Consider the following 25,396-nt stretch of genomic DNA (forward strand, 5'->3'; position numbering starts at 1 on the left):
GTCACCCATGACGGCAACCAGCCTTGGCTATAAGTGTCCTTTAGTGTCCGTGACAGACTGGATTGGAGGGACCATCTTGTCTATTCGTGTAAACCATCTTCCCCTAATTGATGCAGCTGGCTGAGTAGTGGATTTGAAATTTTTAAAAGACTGATGGTGAAAGTGGCTGCATGGTAGAGAGTTTATTCTGAATGAGTGCCCATCATGTGAAATGTGACACTTTTCCCTGTCTGTCTCTAGCTGTTCCAGAACCATAAAAGATAAAGAGCCAAGAATATATTTATTTTGCCCACAAATGAATAAGCCAAAGGTCCAGACAAAATTAGGCTTAAACTTTAAATCCAAAAGGGTACCATTAGTGGTAGGACAAGGGAGAAAGTTCCAGACTAACTTAAAGCCACTCTCAGCAAATTCCCCCTGTAGCTGATTCAGCCTTGCCCAGATGGGTGTTTTGAATTACACAAAATCCAGAATACTCTAGAAAAGCACCAGTGGCTAGCAGTGTAAGCATATAAATTTCAGGGTGACAACTCCAAGGAATATGTATTCTTGATAGTCTTCCATAGTCCTTTAAAAATCAATAGTGAATCCAAGTTAACTCACCCTTACGAATCACTATTATGTCTATTCTCAGAATTTAAAAATGGAAGATTGCAAAGCATTTCACAACAGAGATTCTCCAGGTACTCCCCAGCCCACCTTCCTTCCAGGAATGCAAATGGACAGGTCACAGAACACACAAGCCATTAGCCTGACTGACTCACCATGATGTTGCTGATCCCCCGGAAGCTTCAGTCTACAGGTGTGCAAACTGTTGACCAGGTGGCTGCTGCCTTTTCTTTGTATAGCAGACATGGTACTGGCAGTACGACTGTGGCTTCAGTATCACTAGAGTATTTCCTTCCCTCGGCCAATCACCTAAAATGGTCTTCATACGACACCCAGAAGCATCTAGGTACAAGCAGATCTCGTCCTTGCATGTAAAAACATTCACTTCTCTAATAAACTTCCAAGTGTTTACTAGTCATGACTCTTGAAATTCAAGTTATTTACCAACTTGTAACTTCTCCTACATATGAAGATGACAATTCATTTGGAGAAAAACACAACTTAATTCTTCTTTCATTTCAAAACACATTGAAATAGTATAAAATCCTTATATACCACTTAATAGTATAAAATCCTGCAAAATAACTTATACCACTTAATAGTATAAAATCCTGCAAAATAACTATGTCTAACAGATGACAGTTTTGCAGTTGTTGACTCCTTCTGCTGGCATGAAATCTCGTGCCGTGAGTATTTATAGAGATGATTGCTAGAGTAACACATACACAAAGGAAAAAAGTGCTCCTGAGTTAAATCAAGTGATTTCTAAGCCTGGTCTGAGTTACCCTCTGTGACAGCTGAAAGTGAACAGTTCTTAAGGGAGGCTGGAAGGGGGAGGAGCCGAGTGGGCTAGGCTGATTAGCATAAAGAAGCAGGCAAGAAATGACATTGGAGTTGCTTTGAATAATAGTGACCAAAGCAGAGATTCTAAAAAGATACCCTGACGTTGCAGTAATCACATATCTGACTTCTGCTGCTTTGTTTATAATTAAAACAAAAGCTCGAAGCAGGAGTTTATTTGACATGGATATTCACTTGTACGTGCAAAATCTAAAGGAACTGGTAATGAGCTCATGGAAATGTACTGCTGGAACTTTCAATTTCTGTAAACACCTCTGAGTCTTCAGAAGGGGGCAGTTTTAGAGCAGCCTGCCTGCCAAGGCAACTATTTGGAGTTCTGAAAGAAAAATAAACACACAAAACATTATCTTTCCAGAGATCTATCTCTGTTTCCCCTTAGATTCTTTATTGCTACTTCTAAGTCATAAGACAAAGCTATTTCCGGTGTTTTCTTGTGCAGAAATAGCATATTTCACTGAAATATTGAAAATAATTTATATTTCATTGAAACAATAGCATATTTCATTGATGTTTAAAAACAAACCCCAAAGACCTTTCATTGCACTGGGAAGCCTGCTACCTCTGACGTTGTAATGAATGCTGGATGCTGGTGGATCCTGTCCTTCACAATCCACGGCTCTTTATAGACTCAGAAGTGAGGTGGTGGGCAAGGACAAAGGAGAAAGGCAGAGCTGTTTAGCCTCAAAGTCTGGATCCTGCAGCTTCCTGTGCACATTTGGAAATCGGTGCTTAAACTTGACACCCTAACTGGACGGTTACCACCTAGCCAGATCCGGATAGGCGTCTTCTACTCTGAGGCAGCGAACAGTTCCTAAAGCCTACTCTGAGCTGTGAAAACTCTTACAAAGTGTATGACTGCTCTTTCATCATTCTTACGACTTTTACTAAAGTGCTCTTACCATAATCCATTGCAGTCTTAGGTCCCGCAGAATTTAACAGGTCACAGAAGTGTTTAGCTGCTTTGAAAGAGATTCCTGTTACAGAGAACCGTGGTTTCTGCTCTAGGTGGCTGGTATTTATCTCCTGCTTCACAATGGTCATGGTAGGAGGCTGAGGTATTTTATTCCTGGATGACATAAAGCTGCCAATATTCTATCAAGTTGTGGTCCTCACTAAGCCTATTGTTACATAGATCAGTCACATACCCCAGAAAACTATAAGCCAGCCCTTGAGAGAAAATAATTTTTTTAATGTTTTATAATGAGAAATTTATATTTTATGATTAGAAAACTCTGAATTCTAATCATAAAATATTGATTTTATCATCTAAATGCCCTAAGTTTATAGGAGGATTTTCTTTTTTCAAAAGAACCGTGTTTAAAAAGCATCCTACATTACATATGCATCGTACATTAGCTCACACGTGAGTTACCTGCCTTGTTTCAAAAGTATGTATGATATCTGGTCAACAAGTGTCTGTACTCTTGGAAGGTCCTTAGACTGTTGAATGACAAGTATTATATAAATACAAAGCGGTAGTATTGCATGTGTCACCCTCATTCCCAGAGCCTAAGATAAAAGACCCTTAACAGAATGCAAACACGGCAAGAATGAGGCCCTGGGCTGAGCCCAAAGCACTGCAGGAATTAAGTGGTCTTTGCAATTCAAGGCTGGTGAGGTAGTGTTAAGACTTTAGATTTTCTATTGATTTTAAATAACAGATCCCTTGCTCCTTTACTTCAGCCAACAGTAGATTTTTTTTTTTTTTCCAAATCACTCTTCCTTCCACCAAAGACCCTGTAGGTGAGAATGCTGAGTTTCAGGATTTCACAGTGGCTTATGCAACACATATATCATAAAGCACCATCAAGGCAGGATTTTGAAGCTGTTCAGAGTTGTGTTACTCTAAGTTGCTGTATGTTTCTAGTTCAAAGAGTTTCCCATGGGGGCTGGACTCTAATGATTGCTATTTGTAGAAACATAAGAGATGCAAATGGTTGTATCAGAGATGTTTTACTTGGGTACTTGCTCCTGTCCTTAGATTCAGGAGGCTACACTGGCACAGCACCTTATCAGAGATGCTCACTATACTGAAATTGCTACCATTCAATGCCATCACTTGAGTCTTGGTTATCGGAAATGTGGCCACATTCCATAAACAATTGGCCCTTTCACGGATGAGCCTCAGATTTGGCTGCCATAGGGCTCCCTCTGGAGGTCAGCAGAGTCCAAGATCAGTTAGTAAAACAGTCTTGGCCTCAGAATAAACCCACGTCTTTTCATCCAGCACCCACAAAAATGAGGTCTTGTATTTATGAGCTTAGAAAATGATTATCTGTATCTGAGATGGTAGAAAAATTACGTGATTGTAAGTGAAATTTGATCATTGCTGTGTGCTGATATTTAATCTCTGTAGCTTTACATTTTTCTGTCTTTACTGAAGCTTTTAGCCAAAGTGAAAACACAATAAAATAAAACTAGAGGTCAGAAAAATACGGAGTTTTATTTTGTTTGTTTTAAACCCAGACTACAGTGGTTCTGGTTCCATAATGTCCACCATCTGGGTAAGATCAAATGCTCCTACAGAGTCTGAATTCCATCTAAAAGTATTTGAAGTACACAGACATCAGGGTCAATGGATTTGCAGCAGAACTGAACTCTTTGAAGGTAAATACTCAGTAACTGGGATCATTTCCAAAATAAAGCAGATTAGCTTGCACCAGATCAAACGTTTGTTACTTCATTTGAATTTACATTTACAGGAATAAAATAATAACCAAACTATATTCCCTGTCTCTTTCTTCCATCCTTCTTTCCTTCCTTCCTTCATTCCTATTCTCTCTTTTTTTCTCAATTTCTTTTTTCATTTATTTATTTTATGTTAGGTGAAGTATAATATAATTTAATTAATTTATTTATTTATTCTGTATCTGGAATTTGCTTTAAAATAATTTAAGTGAGAAAGATATGGGGTTATAGGAGAAATAAGATTGGCCATAAATTGATAATTATTAAAACTGAGTGATGGGTACATGGAATTTATTATACTTTCATTTCTACTTTTTTTTTTTACATTTCCACTATAAAAATTTTTTGAATATAATTACTCATGAATCTCATTGAAAGGGTACAAGAAATAGGCAATGAAAAAAATAATAAAATAGGCAACGTGCTAAATTTATTAAAATATGGAGAGAAACTTCACATTTCTTTACCCATTTAATTTTTTACTCCATATAAAATACATACAAAAATAAGAAATGTTAACATTCATAATATATTCATGTGGCAGCACAGAAATACAATTTATAAACAAACAAACAAAAGCACACTGGGGCACATTCTCAAATATCTGCTGTTGGCAGAGGGCCATGATCATCAGGTTCGGAGACCTCTGTGGCAGAGGAAGAAGGCTGGACCTTGTGTGAAGATGGTACACTCATGTAAAGAGAACGAAACAGTCATTTTATTCATTACTTCTCAGCTATTCAGAAGTTCCTTTCTATACCATTTTTCTTATATTCTCACTTCTATTTCTAAAAATACAGTTAGGTGGTGTCTTAGTTTGGGCTGCTATAACCAAGGACCATAGATTGGTGGCTTATACACAACAGAAATCTATTTCTCACAGTTCTGAAGGCTAGACATCCAAGATCAGAGTGACAGCATGGTTGGGTTCTGGTGAGGGTCCCTTCTGGGTTGCAGACTGATGATTTCTCACTGTGTGCTCACATGACACGAAGAGGATGAGAGGTCTCTCTGGGGCCTCTTTTATAAGGGCACTAATCCCATTCATGAGGGTCCCCTCCTCTTGATCTAATTGCCTCCCCCAGGCCCTTCCTCCTATTACCATCACATTGGGGGGATTATGACATAATAAATTTGAGAGGAACACGAATATTCAGTCCATAACAGGTTGAATTTTCAAAGATGGAGGAGAGTTTTCATCCAAATTCAGCTCCTCAGTGAGGCATTGAGGAAGAAATATCCATGAGCTCTTTGTATTCCCACATACATGACTTCAGAGGTCTGCCCACAATATTCAGTAAATATCCTAAATAGAAACTTTAAGAAGACAATAGAGAACAGATGTTTTTAAATTACTTATAGAAATGATTAATCAAAATGCAGGGTGAGCACACACTTCCAAATCTATTCAAATGATTGAAAAGGTATACAAAGAGATAAAAAAGATGATGTACATTACAAAGTTATCTTTATGTATCTGCCATCAGTGGACAAGAAATTATGAGGACTTACAAGAAGATTAAAAAGAGATGGAATCTTAACAGTAAAAGTGAAATAAACCATGGTAAGAGAAGCAGCTTGGGTCAATAAATATGGGTACCATGAGCAGTCATCACATACTAATGAAAAAACTGCATGTGGAACAGTAGCATTTAACCACAGTATAGATGCTGACAGTTGTCCTTTAAGAATGTGAGTTATCTGCTTGGAAACAGCTTTTAAACACGGACCAGAAAGACAAGCAGATCCAGAAGTGTCTTAGGACCACCCCCCTCACCTCCTGGATGGGAAGAGACATGGAGAAGAGACTAGAGAGGAAAGTAGATCTGCTCAGGAAAGAAATACACTAAAGGATTTCACAGCTAAAGTCAGCTCTGCCTTTGCAATAATTGGAGGATGTCTTCAGACTGCATGTCTGCTCTATATCCATGAACCCAGAAGTGATTCTGTCAACACAACCAGCATACTGACACAAAGTATGTAGTCAATCTTCAGGAGAAGCCTGCTAGGGAAAAAGACCCACACCTCTGCAGAGGAAAGTCATGCTAACTCCCCAAACAAATGACCTAAATTTTTGCTCATAAATATGAATGGCCAATGCAACATCATCAGATATTTGAGAATAGAAGAAAAAAAAAGGACCAGGATTAAGCAATCAGAACAGATAACTCTAGGGAAAAAAAAATAGAAATAATGCAGAAAACCAAAGAGAACTTAAAAAAAATTAGTAATTTTAATGTTCTCAGAGAGAGAAAGGATATAATCTATAATATAAGAACAGGTTGCCATGAAAAAGATGAGCCATTATGTCAGTAGAAATATTCTTGGAAATTAAAAATATTATTGACAAAATTTTTTTAAATTACTAAAAAACTTACCTGAGTAATAAACATGATTAAAGACAGAATTAGTCATATAGAAGGTAAAAATCAAGGAAATCTCAAAGATGCAGAGCAGAAAGACAGACAGAAATGTGTGAACCAGCTGAAACATGAAGTTAGTGTAGGAATTCCACCTATTCCTCCACTTACTAGCTGTGGCCGCAGGCAAGCTGCATAACTAGTAACCAGCCTTGAGTGTGGTTTGCTGTTTGCCAGTACTGTTCTAAGTCCTTACACATGATAACTCATCTAAACCACTCAGCAGTCCTCTATCTGTAGGATGTCTCTCTGTCTGGCATGATCTATGACATCCTTAATTTGAGGAGCAGGATGCTCTGTAGTACTTTCACCTGATAAATTAGTCTCTAAAAAATACCAGTTGAGTGACAGAGTCCACAACCCACCTTTCACCCCTCCTTCTAAATGCTGGCCAGAGATTCTCTCTCTGCAAATATTGCTATGCCTATGGTGAAGAAAAACATAAGGCACAAACATAGAAGCACTTAATCATGCAACCAAGAAATCTCAAAGACAAGATCCAACGCCAAAATGGTAGTGGAAATCCACTGACGTGTGGTTTTGGCTTGAACAGAATTTCAAATAATATTAAATTAACAATCAACCTTTCTTTTAAAAGACCTGTAGATTTTATATAAAATTCTAAATTATAGTTTCTTGTGACAAAATTGGAAGATGTGGCCCCCGCTTCCAGAAAAGCAACAAGTCCGCTAGTTAGGACAGGCTGTTGTAATAGATAGACTCTAAAATACAGTCTCTTAAAAAAGATGGAAATTTCTTTCTTTCTCACAGAAGGGTCCAGAGATGAGCAGGTAATCTAGATTGGGTAGGTGGCTCTATCTGAGGTCCTCCAGGAACCCTGGTGGCTTCTATTTTTTTGTTCCAAAAAGAGCATTTTTATTTATCATTTTACACAGTGAGTACCTTCACCAGAAAACAAATTCTTTGCCTCCTGCAAGTATTCAGATATTGAATGAATTAAAGCAAATTTAAATCTCCTACATCACAGATGATGAATAGAAATTTAAAAGCACTAGTATTTATAAAGCCCTGTTTTAAAGATTTTAGATAAAGATACGGTAAAAGAAAACAAAAACCAATTTTAAAAGTTCTCTGCAAAGCATATGTGACCTGTGATGACCTGCATGGTGCTAAAGAAAAGGGAAAATATGCAATGCTCCATGTTCGTTAGAGCCCAGATGTCTCTTATGTACTAACTGCAAATGCTAATCTGATAGTCCCTTTGTATTCTTATTCACCCTGAAGTGGACATTGTTGAGTGCCTGCCCAACAGCCATTCCCTCCTTCCTCTTTGCTGGCAGCACTCTGATCTTGTGCAGCCATGTGCTTCAGGGGAGGTGGGCCTCATCCTCCTCATCAGGGATTGGTCTAGATTGTGAAGATCCCATTCTCCTTGCACTAAATATTTAAGGGAAAATAAGTGCTCTCAACACAGCCTTGCTCTAATTTGTACCAAGTCTTTATAATGAGCAGAAATGATACTGATAAAAATTAAGCATTTAGTATCATAATTTCCAGGAGAGAGAAGTCATTCCATCAGCATGGACTGGCTTGATGCCATCCCTGCAGCTGCCTCACCTTTCACTATAACAACGCAAAGAGCAGCAGGACACTTGACTTTGGAAACAGCACACACATTGCCAATATCAATACAATACTTGTTCGGCTCTGACCTTTCCACATCTCCATTCCTCGTATTAATATTGCATATAGTAGTCACTGGTATAGGAATCTGCAGCCAGCAAAATTGCTCCTGGGCTTCCCTCAACCGCCCTTTCTCTTGCCTATTCATTCCTCAAACTTAGCTCAAGCATCTGCATGAAAGATTCCCTGGTCCCACCTGCTTTGGGATAGAATTAATCACGCCCTCTTCTGGGCTGGAGCTATATTTTGAATATATTTCTATTATTGTACATATCATATTTCCTGAAAATTACCTGTACATATATGTTTCTTCTCACTAAGATATGAGTGCATCAGGCTTAATATATGATGCTTTTAAATTAGGAGTAAATGGAAGAAAGGAAAGGAGACCATAAGAAGGAAAAGAAGGGAGGGAAGGAAGAGGGAAAGAAAGAAAAATATGATGGTTTCTTTCTTTTTTCTCAGTGGGACCATGATGAAATAATTAACTTATGATGTATTTAGATACTAACAGATTATTCCCCAAATTGGGATAATTTCTCCTCCCTCCATGGTTAAGAAACCAAATGGAAAAAATTGCGTCCAAATTTCCTGGAAAAATTGTTTGGGAAAGGTAGATTAGATGACAGGAAAGAAGTGATTGAAATCCGGAATAAATAGAAAGAATAAAGTGCTACAGACCTAAGGAGCGAAGATAGACTTTAATATCGTTTAAATGAGATCATGATTATTGAGTTGGAAGGGCTCTGAAATCAGTCAGGCCTGTTGGAATCTGAGCTTCACCGCTTGCTAGCTGTGTGACCTTAAGCAACTTGCCATCTGCCAGCTTCTGCTTCTGCATCACACAAAATAAGTACAATAATACCTATCTCATAAGATCAATATGTAGTCTATGTTGGATGAGATAACTATACCTGCCTCAGTGTTAGCACAAGCCATTTAGATGTTTAGATGTTAGTGTCCTCTATGCATAGCAAGTACTTAGAATATATATATGCACATATATGCATATATATATACACACCACACATTTTTTTCCCATTAATATATATGTACTCATACTTAACATATGTGAATATATATATACTTGGTGCATATTATATATACATATATGTATATATAGTTGACCCTTGAACAATGTGGTTAGGGGTGACAAAACCCTCTGTGGAGTGGAAAATTCTTGTATAATTTTTAGTTGTAGCCACAGTTCCCAGTATCCACATCCAAGGACTCAACCAACTGTGGATCATATAGTACCATAGTATCTACTGGAAAAAAGTTACATGTAAGTGAACCTGTACAGTTCAAACCCATGTTGTTCAAGAGTTAACTGTATACTTAGATATATAAGTACATATGTATATACTTAGAACAAACGTGTACACATACATGCACACGTTTGTCATGAGTTGGGGAGGACTCATGGTGGAAGTCAGGGTACTAGACCAGGATGAGGAGAATTGCTCTGGCTGGTGAGCAGGGAAGGAGTTGTTAGGGTGTTGGACCAGCTCAGACATATTCTGATTTATACTCTGTTGTGATTTATTTAGGATGAGTCAGTTCTCCACAGAATGAATATTCCTGGACAAGTTGGTAAAGTCGAGGTTCTGATCCATCTAATTTGAGGCCTGTGGATTGCATGGGCCTCAACAAGGGGACATGAAGACTCTCTGAGGACAGGGACCATGTCTAATTCAACTTAGGGTCCCAAGTGTGGAGCACAGAGAACAGCACTCTAGAGGTGGCAATGAATTTCAGTGGAAGAATGAATTCATGAAATCACACTAAAGTCCAGCCTGAGCCTAACTGCTGAAATTTATGTCAACAGCAGAGCCCAGAAGTCCTTGCATATTTTTTCTTTGATGGCATCTTTTTAAAACCTGTATAACATCAAGCAAGATAGAGGTGGAGCTTCCTTCTTCCTTGACTTTCCTCACATTCCCATTTTCAGTGTCATGAAATCTTTGTCAGCTCTGTGGCTGAGAGACAGCCAGCCTTTCAGCTGTGGGGATTTTCCAGTTGCATGAGAGAGCTTCATTAGAAACCATCTCCACTCTCACCCTCCAAAGTTAAAAAAAAGAAGAAAAGAAATGATGATGATTCCAAAAAACAGATATTTTTGCTTTCTTTTTTCCTATTTTTAAGGGTTATTCACCATATGCTTAAAATTATGTCATTTTTATGATTTGTTAAGTTCTAAATAAAATACTATTTATAGTTACACAAAACAAAAAAGATGTTAACTAAACACAATGTAAAGATGGAGATAGCAGCCCAGTCTGAACTCAAGAGGAGAGCCCCTTTGGGAGCTGACTAACGTGATTTGCTTGGTCAGCACTTGGCAGCCCCAGTGAAGGACAAACACAGCAGATACCAAGTGGAAAGATCTACGATACATGTTAGAGAGTCAGGCGGGCTTGGTATAAGAAATAACATTATTTGAGGGAATTAGAACTATGAAATACAGTTAAGTATTATGTAAGTGGGAACTGTCTAAGAATTATTAAGTAAGATTTATAGTTTCCCCTTTCAAAGCTCTGTTGAAACAAACTTTATAAACATTTTGAATTGAGAAGTAGGCAAGCATTTAGTAGTTTAAAGAGGCTTATTCACTTAAATTCCAAAAGGCTGATAGATAATTAAGAGACCTGAATTGTCTACCAGAACATGTCAGGGATTTGGTTTGATAATTTTTTCAGTGAGGTATTGCATGCCAAAAAAGTCTCTTTGTGGTTTGAGAAGCTGATTCTTGGGCTTTGGAGTCCACCTGGTATTATGTTCTAGACCAAAAAAATCTCATGGAAGTCATGAGAGAAGTTGGTATCCTCCACCCCCCAACATGATGTAAAGCCTGGCTCACCACAGGCAGATGGTGAACAGTCCTTGGATGGACCCATAACAGCATAGGAGGGCCCTTATACACCTCCACTGGCAGAAGGAACTCACCAAGCAATTGGCCCTGTACCTGAGCCCATCCAAATTCTTCAGGGTGTTCAGGATCTGCTGAACAGGCCATGGAGAACAGAAGCAGGAGACATTCATTCCTTCAATGAGTAGTTCTCAACCCTGGTTGCACATCAGAATCCCCGGGGGAATTTGAAAGCATTCTGATTCTTGGGCCCCAACCCTCAGAAAATTTGAATATATTGGTTTGAGGTGGAGCTTAGAAGCAAATATTTTTATTGTTTATTATTTTTTTTGGAAGGGGAGGTAATTAGGTTTATTCATTTATTCATTTATTTTTAATGGAGGTACTGGGGATTGAACCCGGGACCTTGTGCATGCCAAGCACACACTCTACCACTGAGCTATACCCTCCCCCTGCAAATATTTTTAAAGAGCTCCCCCAAATGATTCTAATTAATAGCTAGGATTGAAGAACACAGCTCCAGATTTGTAAGCTCCTTGAGGGCGTGCTTACTATCACTGCTCATCTTAGCATCCACTGTGACGCCTGGTCCATGGCCCATGATAAATATTGTTGGGGTGAGTGAAAGAGAATAAAAACAAAGGCTTATCTTCGAAACTAAGATCAGCAGTGGTGCTGCCAGTTCTCCTTTATGTTTATCTATGCACCTTGATGCACACCAGTGGGGCCCACAGCAGCTGTTAGCACAGTACCTCACTTAGACCTGGTGAAGTGGGGCCCACACTTTGGAGGGCCTTCCTGAAAATTTTCTAAGTCTCTTGCAATGCCCATGACTGGCCGCGAATGGCAGTGCCCTCTTGGTGTGGTGCCCTGTGCCCAGAGCAGAATCTTTGTTTCTACACTATTTTGCCTGTGTGCCCAGTCAGGAGCTTCTAGTCTCAGGAGAGAGGGATTTGACAGACAGCAATTCCTACGATTCTGATGGCCCCACAGATATCGAAGCAGATGTGGAGTCTGAAAAGTACAATTTCCCAACCTTGTGTTTTAAAAGCAGACATTAAACTTAATGTTACCGGGATAAAATTATATTCAGTTATTTTTATCTTCAATCCTGCCAAATAGATGCTTGGGAAAGGCAAAGATTCTTTACTTCTGGCTTTCCTGAACAGAATTTGTATTTAAATGACAAACACTTTAATATTAGGGTTTCTCTTCCAATCCTTTTAGTTTCTGAATGTCTTCATTCGTGGTAAGTGCAGGGAAGAGTCCTGTTATTGGCAAGATGGCAAAATACAGAACAGATTTTTCCCAGGGTGTTTTAAGAGACCCTTTCACCTAAACAAATAGTAGTGTAGAAGAGTCATGTTTAAAATCATCCTTCCTGGGGTTTTATTTGATAATATCGGAGGTCATGACTGATTCAGACCCATCATCCAGCCAGTTGTAGTGGTTTCCCAAAGCTGTTTTCCCAAAACTATCCATTTTCACTTCCCCTCCTCTTCCCTCCAAAGAGGGGTACTGGAGAAGTTGATAAGCTATTAATTGTGACAATAACTTGAGACATCAATCCACTGGTCTTACTTTCTCCCCTTTGCTACAAACCTCTTCCTGAGTCAGAGAACAGACGTAAATAGAGACGTGTAGTTTCAATGAGGACCAGCCAGGTGTGAGACAGAAACACTGGGGAGAATCAGAAGTCAATAAGATGCCCTACTCCTTCTGCTGGAGGATGGTCTGTAGAGCTCTCTGAGAGAAAGACTAGGGTGGCTTCTTGAAGAGATCTTGGAGTGTTAGAGTTGGAACTCTTATTCTTTTCACACCCTCGCTTTCTTGAGAAAGGAGAGTACTTGCCATATATCCCTACAAAGAGATTCCCCAGAGAAGGTCCTGCGAAGCTCAGGGGAACACCTGAACACAGGGACTGGCTGAATGGCAGAACCCATCAGCACATTGGGGGCTGCCAGGCACAGGCGGAAGACATCAGAGAGCTCTGGATACAGGCAGAGGGCATAAGAAAGGGACAAGTCGGGAGAGGCCACAAATCACCTCCCAGTTTTCCACAGAGCCACGATGGTTGTAAGGGGGAGTCTAAGCTTCCCAGGGCCTCAGAGGTCCCATAAGATGGTTGGAAGCACAGGTCAGCTTGCTAAGCAAACCCCGATACCCTGATACACAGGCAGCAAAGGAACCAATACCAGCCTTTATCCCAGACAGAGGGGCTTCTGTCCTGGACCCCATGCTTCCACAGCCTCCAGGGATCTGAGATCAGAGCTGGCACAGGCTGACCTACAACCCTAAACATTTGCTCTCTGACTGACGCTTTTCAGGCTCCAGGGAAAGCTTCTCCACTCCCTTAGATCCTCTCAACAGAAGGCAGCTGTGTCCAAAGCCCTGAAGGTTTGTGGGCTGTGCTTCTGCAGAGGCTGTCCGGGGGTGTGGGAAGAATTTTAGCAGTGCATTCGGTGGAAATACTTTGGGGGGAAAAAAAAGACAAATTAATTTATAAACTCTCTCTTAAATTAATGTTAATGCAGAGGATTCCTTTATAGTGAAATATTAGTTCCCTCATAGTGCCAGCTGTCCATTTTCTTCTTCCTCTTCATGTTTTAATTTGTACTTCCAGAGGTGCTCATGAATTTGCCCGCAGTTTTTCAATAGTTAACCTGATAGCTGAGAAATAACTGCAGTATTGTTCATATTACCCGTGAATGTGTGTATATATGTAGGTCTAGTTGTAACATGCATGAAGCATGATTCCTTTCCTTTATACTGGCAATTTCATGGGCATTAAATTCTAGAATTTACAAATAGTTTTATAACACTACTTAATAAGATTTAATTTAAATGTTTAAAAAATTTTAATTTTTAGCTTTAATGAAGTCATTTTGACTTAAAATTTGGTTAAAACAATGAATTGATATTCATTACAACATGTAGTTTGCCTTTTAATTTTAATAAATAATTTTAAATATTTTAAAAGAAGTCTCATTTTTGTTAAAATTAGGAAAAATAGTTTTATTTCTTTAGATCTATTTTAAATTTTCTTTAAAGTTCACTCAATTTTATACAATTTAAATATAATTGAATTTTATGTTTTAATTTATTTCATTACTACCAACACAAGAATACAAGTTATGTGTGAAAAATTTGATTATATCAACATAATTAGTAACTTTATTTAAAATGAGGGACAAAAAATTTAGATTCCAGGAAACAAGTATATATTAATTTCTGAATTATTGCTCATCCAAACACTGCCAGCCTACCAGGAGAATGCCCAGGCACATGCAATATAAGTTAAATTTAATTGTATTCATTTGATAATTTGTTAACTCTCAGTTTTATATAAATTTTTTTCTGATTTGGTCTTACAAAGTATATTTTCAAGTTAGGACAATAGGACACATTTCGTTTAGCAATTTGTTAACTTGATTTATAATTCTTAAATATGTAGACTTATGGTATGTGGGCCTTCATTTGCCTCAGGCCTTGAAAAGCTTGGGAGGATGTGAAGGAACCCTGCCAGCTGAGGCTCATGGCAGACCACCACTCTGGAGTTAAAGCAGAAGTGAATCTCAGGATGCCAGGAGCATACAAGGACTCCTGAGCCAGCAGGGACACACCTACAGCCAGACTGGGGATGACACTGGCAGCTAGAATCTGCAGAGAAGTGACTGTAACCAGCTATTCAGTTCCCTGCCCACTGAGCTGTACCAGTTAGCTCACTCTTCCTGACCGTCCCATCTGCCTGATGCCTTCACAAGTCAAGCATGACAGTCCTTCTCTGGAATTTCAGTAAAAGTTGGGAGTGAAGGCAGTTTAGAGAAAGAATTTTGAACAGGATAGTGATTGAAATAAATAATATCTGAATTTGACTACAGATATACTAAACTAGATGGATGCATATTTGATTGTACTATATTTAATTTTCCTGCTGTAGAACAGAAATGGGGACTTGTAAAAGGAAAATGGGCAGTGATACAAAAATTGTTTCGTATTTGCCAACATCTGATTTGCACTTTTCCAATACATATCTCTTACTTGTAGCACCTTACTGGAGAATAGGACACCTTTTAAATGGTAGAGATCAGCAAAAGGAGAAGGATGAGGATTATTGATTTCGTGGCTTGACACAGTAATTTGTGCAATAGAATTACTGAAGTCTTCAAAAGTATGCCCATTTCCTTGCCCTGCCTCAGACTAATTGACTCAATCTCTGGATGTGGAGCTTAGTATGTATACGTTATAAAAGCAACTCAAGTGATCCTAGTAAGTGGCCAGGTTGTAACCCACAAAGCAGGTGTCTGCCTGGTCAGCACTTTGCCAGTTTTATATCTGTTCCCAAATCCTGTCAGATTCACCAGTTAATGCTGCACTCTTTCTTCTCTCCCTGTCTGTGTTGTCATGGTCCAAGATCCTGCCAACTGATTAGGTCCTTTGCCTCAGGTGCCTTGCACAACAGCTTGTTTACTGAGGAGTGTATGGCAGCCACAGCAGTGACCTGGGAAGTAAGCCCGTGTCAAAGCCAATTAGTCTCACTGTTTCTATTTTAATGAAGCAGATCAATTAAGAGGGCTGCACTGGAAAATTCCTGGGCCTGCCAGACCAGCAGTCCTTGGGTATTATACAATTAGGCACTAAATTCATTCATTCATTCATTAGGCATCTATTGAGCACCAACTATGTGCTAGACACTAGAAATAAAGTGATGAATTAAAAAATACAATCTCAGCCTTCAAAGAACTCAGTTTTTTATTTGTTAATTTAGAAATCAATTCTGTCTTAGCCACCTGGAGTTTACCTGTTCTTAGTCCCAAAATTTGCCACTGTTTTCTAGACTATGGAATTTGATCATAGGCCTGTACTTTTTTAGTTGGAAGAGTCACTAGTTTTTAAGTTTACAAGGTAGAAAAAATCAAATGGAAGTCTTTTTAATTTTTAAAAATTTTTTATTGAAGTATAGTCAGTTTACAATGTGTCAATTTCTGGTGTTCAGCATAATGTTTCAGTCATATGTGTATATACATATATTCCTTTTCATACTCTTTTTCATTATAGATTACTAAAAGATATTGAATATAGCTCCCTATCTTTTTAACACACAAAACTTAGCAAGTATATCATCTCAGCATAAGGAACTGTCATTTAAATGATACACATTTAGCTTCATAAAAAACTCTACACTACTTTTTCTCATTTTGCTGCCTTCCAGCAACCTCTTTCTACAAGATTTGTTTAAAACCAAATAACTTTCTTTCTTTACTTTTCTTTTTCCTTTCTTTCCTGACAATGAATAGTAACCATTATCTTTCTCCAAATAAATATTCTAGAAACTGTATTACACTCTGGCCAAGATGGAGTAATAGGACCACATTTATCCTTCCAGCTTAAACAATCAAAAAGTGGAGAAAATATATGGAACAATAGTTTTCAAGTCACTGGATATCATGCAATGAGTAACCATGATTCCTAAAAGGAGACAAATGAGGTGAGCCCTATATTTATCCTTGCTTGCTATCCTAAGAGAGATTCCAGTCTGTAGTGCAGAAAGGGGAAACCCAGGTAGAGCCTGGATGATTCCTTGACTTGAGATGGAGATGAAATTCTGGGGTGAACAAGGTGACTGGTGTTCACAGGAAAGAGTACTGGGAAATAAAGAGCTATATAGACAGAGATTTCTGAAGACCTACACAGTTTCCCTTGAATCTTCAGCTGAGTACTGACTAGCACATGCATGTGAGGAAACTGCCTCAGGGACAGAATCACGTGGAATGGGTAGAGGAAGAGTGCACTCATACAGGGTCATAATAGTGCTTGTGCTTAGAAATCTCACTGGAAAACCTCAAGATTCATGTGGCAGTGGGTAAAGTACTCAGAAGTGTGTTGTCTTGGTAGTGGGGAATAATTAGCTCTATACTGAGGACTGTTCTGATCCCATAGATCATAAAGCAAGAACTGAGTCAAACTGTTTCCACATAACTGTTTCCCACAACAAAGTGCAAGAGTATTTATGTAAATATCATCAATGTAAAGCACATAACAAGGTAAAACTGACAATGACTGGTATCCAATAAAAAATTACCAGGCATGCAAATTATTACTAGAGATCAAGAACATGTAACCCCATAGTAAAGTAAATAATTGATCGATCAAAATAAACTCAGAACTAAATAGATGTTAGAATTAACAAACAAGAATATCAAAATAGTGATTATAATATGGAGTATTCTATATGTTCAAAAAGTTAAAGAGACATGAAAGAAGTAAAAAATAGACCCAAATAGAAATACAATGTCTAAGATGAAAAATACACTGGGTGTGATTAGCAGAAGATTGAACACTGGAGATGAAAAAATTAGTGAATTTTCAGGTGGACCAATAGATACCATCTAAAACATAATGTACAGGAAAAAAGATTTTTAAAAAAATAAATAGAGCATCAGTGAGCTGTTGGACAACAAGTGAACTAATATATGTGTAACTTGAGTAATCAAGAGATGAGAGCCAGGGGAAGGTAGAAAAAATATTTGAAAAAGTAATAGCCAAAATTTTTCCAAGTTTGATGAAAATTATAAACTCTCAAATTCAAGCATAAGAAAAATAAAGAAAACTATACCAAAGCACATCATAGTCAAATTGTTCAAAACTAATGATAACAGGAAAAATTTTTTAAGCAGTCAACAAAAACATATATATAGCACATGTTATATACAGAAAAACATAGATAAGAATGCTAGCAGATTCCACCTTGGAAACAATGCAACTAATAAGACAATGGAGCAATGTCTTTAAAGTATTGAAAGAACACTATCAACCTAGAATTCTACTCCAAGCAAAAGTATTGTTCAAACATACAGGCAAAATAAATAATATTTTAAACACAAAAAGCTAAAAAAAAAAAGAAACTAATTATCAACATACCTCTATTATAAGAAATGCAAAAGAAAGTCCTTCAGGCATAGGAAAATTGTATCAGTTGGAAATACAGATCTACACAAAGGAATGAATATCACTGAAGATGGTAATTACATAGGTAAATAAATAAGATTTTTCTCATTATTTAAATATATTTGAAGACAATTGTTTAAAAAATATTAACAATGTGTGCAAGGTTTATAACATTTGCAAACATAAAATCTATGACAACAGTAGCACAAATATCAAGAGGGAAGAAATAGAGTTATAGTATCATGAGGTTCTTATAGTATAACTAAAATGATATAATATAATTAAAGATAAGCTATGATGGTAAAAGATGTAACTTATAAACCCTAAAGGAACTATTAAAATAACAAAAGAAAAAGTTATAACAAATAAACCAACAAAGGAGGTAAAATATAATAAGATGAGAAGACAAGCCAAAGACTGGGAGAAGATATTTGCAAAAATGTATCTGTTCAAGGAATGTTATCCAAAAAATACAAAGAACACTTAAAAACTCAATAATAATAAATGAACAACCTGGTTAAAAGAAAGGGCAAAAGACCTGAACAGACATCTCATCAAAGAAGATACACAGATGGCAAGCAAGCATATGGGAAAATATTCAACATCATATATTTTAGAGAATTGTAAATTAAAGCAATAATGAAATGCCACTACACACCTATTTGGAGAATGACCAAACTTCAAAACACTGATAACACCAAATGCTGATGAGGATGTGGGAAAACAGGACGTCTCATTCATTGCTGGTAGGAATACAAAATGTTACAACCATTTTGGAAGAAAGTTTGGCAGTTTCTTACAAAACTAAACATTTTTTATACTGCATGTTCCAGCAATTGTATTCCTTGGTGTTTACCCAAAGGATTTGAGAACTTATGTCCACACACAGATGTTTATAGCAGCTTTATTCATAATTGGCAACACTTGGAAGCAACTAAGATGTCCTTCAGTAGGTAAAGGGATAAACTATGATACATATAGCTAATGGAATATTATTTAGTGTTTAAAAGAAATGAGCTATTAAGCCATTAAAAGACATGAAGGAGACTTAAATGCAGGTTATTAAGTGAAGAAAGCCAATTTGAAAAGGTTACATATTATATGATTCCAATTGTATGAGATTTTGGAAAAGGCAAAACTCTGGAAGCCATAAAAGAATCAATGATTTCCAAAGGGTTAGAGGGGATGGAGAGATGAATCGGTGGAGCACAAAAGATTTTTAGGGCAGTGAAACTACTCTGTATGATGCTACAATGGTGGATACATGTCATTATACATTAATCCAAACCCATAGAATTTACAACAATAAGACTGAAACCTAATGTAAATAATGAACCTTGGGCAATGATGTGTCAATGCAGGTTCATCAACTGTGACAAATGTACCACTCTGGTGCAGGATGGTGATAGTGGGGGAGGTATGCTAGTGTGGGAGTAGGGGATATACAGGAACTCTCTGTACTTTCCACTCAGTTTTGCCATGAACCTAAAACTTCTCTAAAAAATATAGTCTATTTGAAAATAAAATAAACAGTAAAAACTATGATCAATCCAAAAGAAGGCAGAAAAGAAGAAAGAGAACAAAGAACAGATGGGACAAATAGGAAAAAATAGCAAGATTATAGATTTAAATCTAAGCATATCATTGATCACATTAAATATAAATGGTCTAATACTGGCAGATTGTAGATTATATTAAAAAGTAATGTTCAGTTTTGCTTCCTACAAATGCAAAAATACAAATAGATTAAAACAATCTACCATGCTAACACTAATCAAAAGAGAGCTCCATTGGTGATATTACTATCAAAGTAGATTTTGGATCAAGGATATTCCCAGGAATAAAGAAAAGCATTTCCTAGTAATAAAGGGGTCAGTTCATGAAAACAACATAACAATCTTAAATGTTTATGCACATAATAAAATATCTTCAAAATATATGGAGCAAAAACTGAAAGGATTGAAAGAAGAAATAGACAATTATGGTCAAAGATTTCAATACCTCTCTTTCTCGATAATTAACAAAACAAGTAAAAAGAAATCAGTAACTATATAGAGAACTTGAACTATGCTACCACACAACCTGACCTGATTCCTTTATAGAACATTTCACCCAACAACCCACAGCACACATTCCTTTCAAGTGTACATAGAACATTTACCAAGAAAAATCATATTCTAAGTCATCATATAAAACTCTGTATATTTAAAATAATTCAAATTATACAGAGTAATTCTCTAACCACAATGGAAATAGAAATCAATAACATAAAGATATCTGGAAAATCTCTAATATTTGGAAACTAAAAAACACATTTGTAAATAACCTATAATCCAAGGGAAACCAAAAGGAAATCAGAATGTATTTTGAACTGAATACAAATGAAAACATAACACGTCTACATTATAAAATTACAGTAATCAATGCAGTGAGATGTTGGCATCAAGATAGAAATATAGATCAATGGAAAAGAATAAAGAACCCCCAAATAGATGAACACGTATGTACACAGCTGATTTTTGACAAAAGTGCAAATGTAATTCAATGGGGGAAAGGATGATGCTGGATGTTTGGATATCCATAGGCAAAAAATTGAACTTGGATCTGTATCTCCCATCACGATAAAAATTAACTCAAAAAGGATCATAGACCTACATGCAAAAACCCAAACTGTAAAACTTCTAGTGGAAAATATAGGAAAAAATCTTTATGACCTTGGATTATGCAAAAATTTCATGGATAGCATATGAGCAGCTTATAGGTATGTCATGAAATAAATGATATGATGTTATGACTCATAAGCATGAGTCATAAAAGAAAAATTTGATATATTGAACTATGTCAAAATTAAAAACTTCTGGTCCTCCCTACTTCAAAAAGACACCTGCACCCCAGTGTTCATAGCAACACTATTTACAATAGCCAAGACTGGAGACAGCCTAAATGTCCATCAACAGATGACTGGATAAAGAAGATGTGGTATATTTATACAATGGAATACTATTCAGCCATAAAAATGACAACATAACGCCACTTGCAGCAATATGGATGTCCCTGGAGAATGTCATTCTAAGTGAAGTAAGCCAGAAAGAGAAAGAAAAATACCATATGAGATCGCTTATATGTGGAATCTGAAAAAAAAGAACATAAATACAAAACAGAAACAGATTCATAGACATAGAATACTTGTGGTTGCCAAGGGGAGAGGGGTGGGAAGGGATAGACTGAGAGTGCAAAATTTGTAGATACTGACAGGCATATGTAGAACAGATAAACAAGATTATACTGTATAGCACAGGGAAATATATACAGGATCTTGTGATAGCTCACAGTGAAAAAAATGTGACAATGAATATATTTATGTTCATATATAATTGAAAAATTGTGCTCTACACTGGAATTTGACACATTGTAAAATGACTATAACTCAATAAAAAAAAGTTTTTAAAAAAACTTGCTAAATAAACAGGAAAAAAAACTTCTGGTCCTCAAAGGACACTGTTAAGAAAATAAAAAGACAAACTACAGACTGGAAGAAAATATTTACATATAATATATCTGATAAAGGACTTCTATCCAGAATATAACAAACTCTCAAAATTTAATAACAAGGAAACAACCCAATTTTGTATTGTTTTAGAATTAATTTCAATTTTGCAAAACAAGTCTTTGTTTAAAAATAAGTAATTAATTAGGAAAAGACATAATTTATAACCAGAATTTCTGTCAAATAAACTACCTCAATTTCCAAGCCACTGGCTACAAGAGACAGATATGTAACAGATAGAATTGGAATTAAACCTAAATAAACAAGTATATATCTACTCACTAAAATGAAACTCTTAGCCAAATTAGTTGTAAAGAAATACGCAGAATATTTCTCGAATGAGTTGTATCTTAAGATATATTCAACAATATCTTATACTCTATTGGCTACTTGATAACCTGATGCCAAAAAAAAATTAAGAATAAAGGAAGGCAGATGGACTGCACATGCACGACACTTTTATTACCTATTTATGAAAACATCAAGGTCATCTCCTGAGAGTTGGGGAAAGGAGGCTATCAGGCAACCTGTCCAGGAAGTGGAAAATATAGAGAAGGCTGAAGTCATCATATGCATGATATACATATAAATACATTGAGAAATTCCAGAAAACCCAAATTGAAATGCTTTCCCTGTCTGACTTACTTCAAATATCATATGAAATAACTTATACGTGAAATCTAAAAATGATACAAATGAACTTATTTCCAAAATAGAAACAGACTCACAGATATAGAAAACAAACTTATGGTTACCAAAGGGGAAAGCAGGGAGGAGGGAGGGATAAATTAGGAGTTTGGGTTTAGTATATACACACTACTACATATAAAATAGATAAACAACAGGACTTACTGTATAGCACAGGGAGCTATATTCAATATCCTGTAATAACACATAATGGAAAAGAATCTGAAAAAAATAGATAGATAGTGAATCACTTTGCTATATACCTGAATCTAACACAACATTGTAAATTTACTTGAATTAAAAAAAGTTATTAAAAATGCTTTGATCCTATCTTCTTAAACCAATGAGAAATTTCTTAAAATTGCACTTTTTTGACATTTAAATTCACTCTTCCAAGTTGCCTCTTGAGTCTAGAAATGAGATTAAAAATCCTTGTTAAACTAGTGTTCTCTCTGTCACTCTTGCTTTCTCGTGTTCTCTTGGTGGGAGGGAGGGAGACGATGTGTTCAATATATAGCTAAGAAATCCTCAGGATAGTAAAGTATGGTCAAAAAGCCAAAAATCAATAGCTTCAAGGGTAGATCTGTACTGAGAGTATGTTTGACCTAATCAGCCATTCGTTGCAGTTCTACATTATTTTATGAGGACCACATTTTTTAAGAATAGAAACCCTAAGGCAATCCAAATATGTATATCAAGTATATATATACTCTGAACCAAGAAACCAAGACCTAATTTTCCAGCCAGAACTGATTACTGCTTAGAGCATCCATGATGAGTTGTAGTCTTCAGTTAATAGACTCAGTGGTCTAGGGGGTCTTGATTCTCCTGTGCTCATAAATAACACAAGAACTTCAGACTTCATCAGATGTCTTATTGATGAAGCTTCTGGGATTCCATACAGATCATGCTTGTGGATCTCTGAAGCAGCTACACAGGTCTAGTGAGCTATTGAACTCAGATTTGAAGCATTATTGGGTGAAGTAGGACCAAATTCTCCCAAAAGAAGGAATGACTATTTCAAGAGAAGCGAATTCTAGGACAGCTTTTAGTTCTTGGCTAATTTGTGTGATGAAACAATCACAAACCCATGAAGGAATCTACGTTGTCTGTTCTCCTGGAAAAAATACATTTTAAAATATTAAGTCATTCAGAATACCATATGATATCACTCATATGTAGAATCTAAAAAAAGAAAGAAAGACAAATGAACTTATAAAACAGAAACAGACTCACAGACATAGAATACAGACTTGTGATTGCCAGGGAGGAGAGGGGTAGGAAGGGATAAACTGGGAGTTCGAGATTTGCAGATACTAATTGGTATATATAAAATTAAACAAATTTATACTGTATAGCACAGAGAAATATATTCAATATCTTATAGTAGCTTATGGTGAAAAGAATATGAAAATGAATATTTGTATATTCATGTATGACTGAAGCATTTTGCTGTACACCAGAAACTGACACAACATTGTGAACTAACTATACCTCAATAAAAAAAAAAATTAAGTCGTTCATGCCCTTCTAAAAAACACCAAATGTATCCGTTCACACCAGAATGTCACCTGTTAAGTATTGATGATCAAACAGTTTTAGTTAATACTTTTTCATTACATCTTTAACATCTTTAAGTATACTTCTCCAGATATTTTCTTTTCCTGGAAAAATGAGAGCAATTTTTGCCTTTGTCTTATTTTGTTAAGATTAAATTTAAGCCTGTATAATATACCAGTTTTGCTGTTGTTACATTATCAGCCAAATGCAATGAATTGGACCTTGAGGAATAAACTAAGAAATATTGTTAAGACAGAACGTAAATTTTACACAGCTTGAAATACCCACCACCCTCTGCTTGGGATGGGACCATATCTTTTTTCCCATCTTTCTCTGGCTGCTGACCAGAACCAAGAAATACAGATATGCATACAATTTTTTTTAATTTAAAAATTAACAAAATTTTAGTGGCTAAGGAAGGGGGCTACACAAATGGCCTGAAGACCTTAAAATATTTTTGACGAAATAAATTCTCATTTTAAGTGGAAAAGGTTTCTCACACACCTTCTCAAAGAAGTCTTAAAAAACCCATTCTAGGAGAGGTAATGTCAACATTACTCAATTATAAATAAACTCTGAAGATGAGGTATTTGGCTAGATCATTGCCTCCTGTTTTTTGCTTTACAAAGTACACCTTTCAAATATTATTATTTTGATGTTCACCTTGTCCACATTCAAAGACGTGAAAGTATTCTAATGAAGTTGTTTGCTATTTTCCTTTGCCCTTAACCTATATCGCAACTTTTGTTCCTTTAAACTTATAGAGGCATTCATGTACTTTACCTATGGTTACCAGAATTCAGTTTTTATCAAATTAAGAGTGTTTATACCAGAAAGAAGAAAAATAAAGCTTATTAGAAGACCATGACCTTCGTACTATTTTTCCAGCTGTCCCTCTTAGAACTTACTGCCTGTTGCTTGGAACAACATTTTCCTTCCTGCCTGTGAGATCCTGAGACATTGGATTTGGTGTTTGTTTATATATTCTTTTATTCAAAACATCAAGAACTACATCTTTGGGTGATTAAAAAATTGAGGAGACAGCAGTGAGCAAACTTCTGAACTTGTACTAGATGAGGAAGGAGTGTGAAGTGAAAGTCCAAGTAAGGAACAGCAGGTTAGAAAGGGATCCTTGAGTGTTCATTTCCTGTCTTGGGGAGCCTTGTAAAGTGGGAGGATCCAGGTCTCTGAGGAGGCTGGCAGATAAACTCTTGGCGAGTTGGACTTGGGCTGGTGTCTTACCTTCCTCAGCGCTGTTTCACATCCTGGTTCAGCCACGATGTGGTTCAGCCACGATGTGGTTCAGCCACGATGTGGACCACCTGGGTTCCTACTCTCAGACTCTAGGCAGACTCTTTGTTTTGCCTTCCTTTCTTTCCACCAGCCCTTGCCTTGTTACTGGAGTAAAACTTCACTCCTCTCTCTTTCATTCTTCACTTGCCTCTTCATTTCATTTTATTAAACCTACTGATGACTTTTTGAAGAGTAATAAGAATAAAACATTTTATTAAGCCCACGTAAAACCCTATGGTTTGAAATGAAATGGGCTAAAATTAATAAACA

The 25,396-nt window shown here is 36.7% G+C and overlaps 1 protein-coding gene and 1 non-coding gene across 4 annotated transcripts in view; both read right to left on the reverse strand.

Annotated features, from left to right (window-relative positions):
* RANBP3L (RAN binding protein 3 like) overlaps window positions 1–1,414 on the reverse strand; it is a 67,699-nt gene extending 66,285 nt beyond the window's left edge. For all 3 annotated transcript variants that reach the window (XM_074357109.1, XM_010955519.3, XM_074357106.1), the window contains exon 1: window positions 765–1,414. In XM_074357109.1, the coding sequence (XP_074213210.1) occupies window positions 765–855 (91 nt within the window). In that variant the 5' untranslated portion in view covers window positions 856–1,414. The remainder of the gene's footprint in view (window positions 1–764) is intronic.
* Window positions 1,415–11,468: 10,054 nt separating this feature from the next.
* Window positions 11,469–11,541, reverse strand: TRNAA-GGC (transfer RNA alanine (anticodon GGC)). Its single transcript has one exon. It is a non-coding gene; the product is annotated as a tRNA-Ala (tRNA).
* Between the last annotated feature and the right edge of the window lie 13,855 nt (window positions 11,542–25,396).

The sequence above is a fragment of the Camelus bactrianus genome, chromosome 3, assembly GCF_048773025.1.
Source record: "Camelus bactrianus isolate YW-2024 breed Bactrian camel chromosome 3, ASM4877302v1, whole genome shotgun sequence".
In the NCBI taxonomy this organism is placed as follows: domain Eukaryota; kingdom Metazoa; phylum Chordata; class Mammalia; order Artiodactyla; family Camelidae; genus Camelus; species Camelus bactrianus.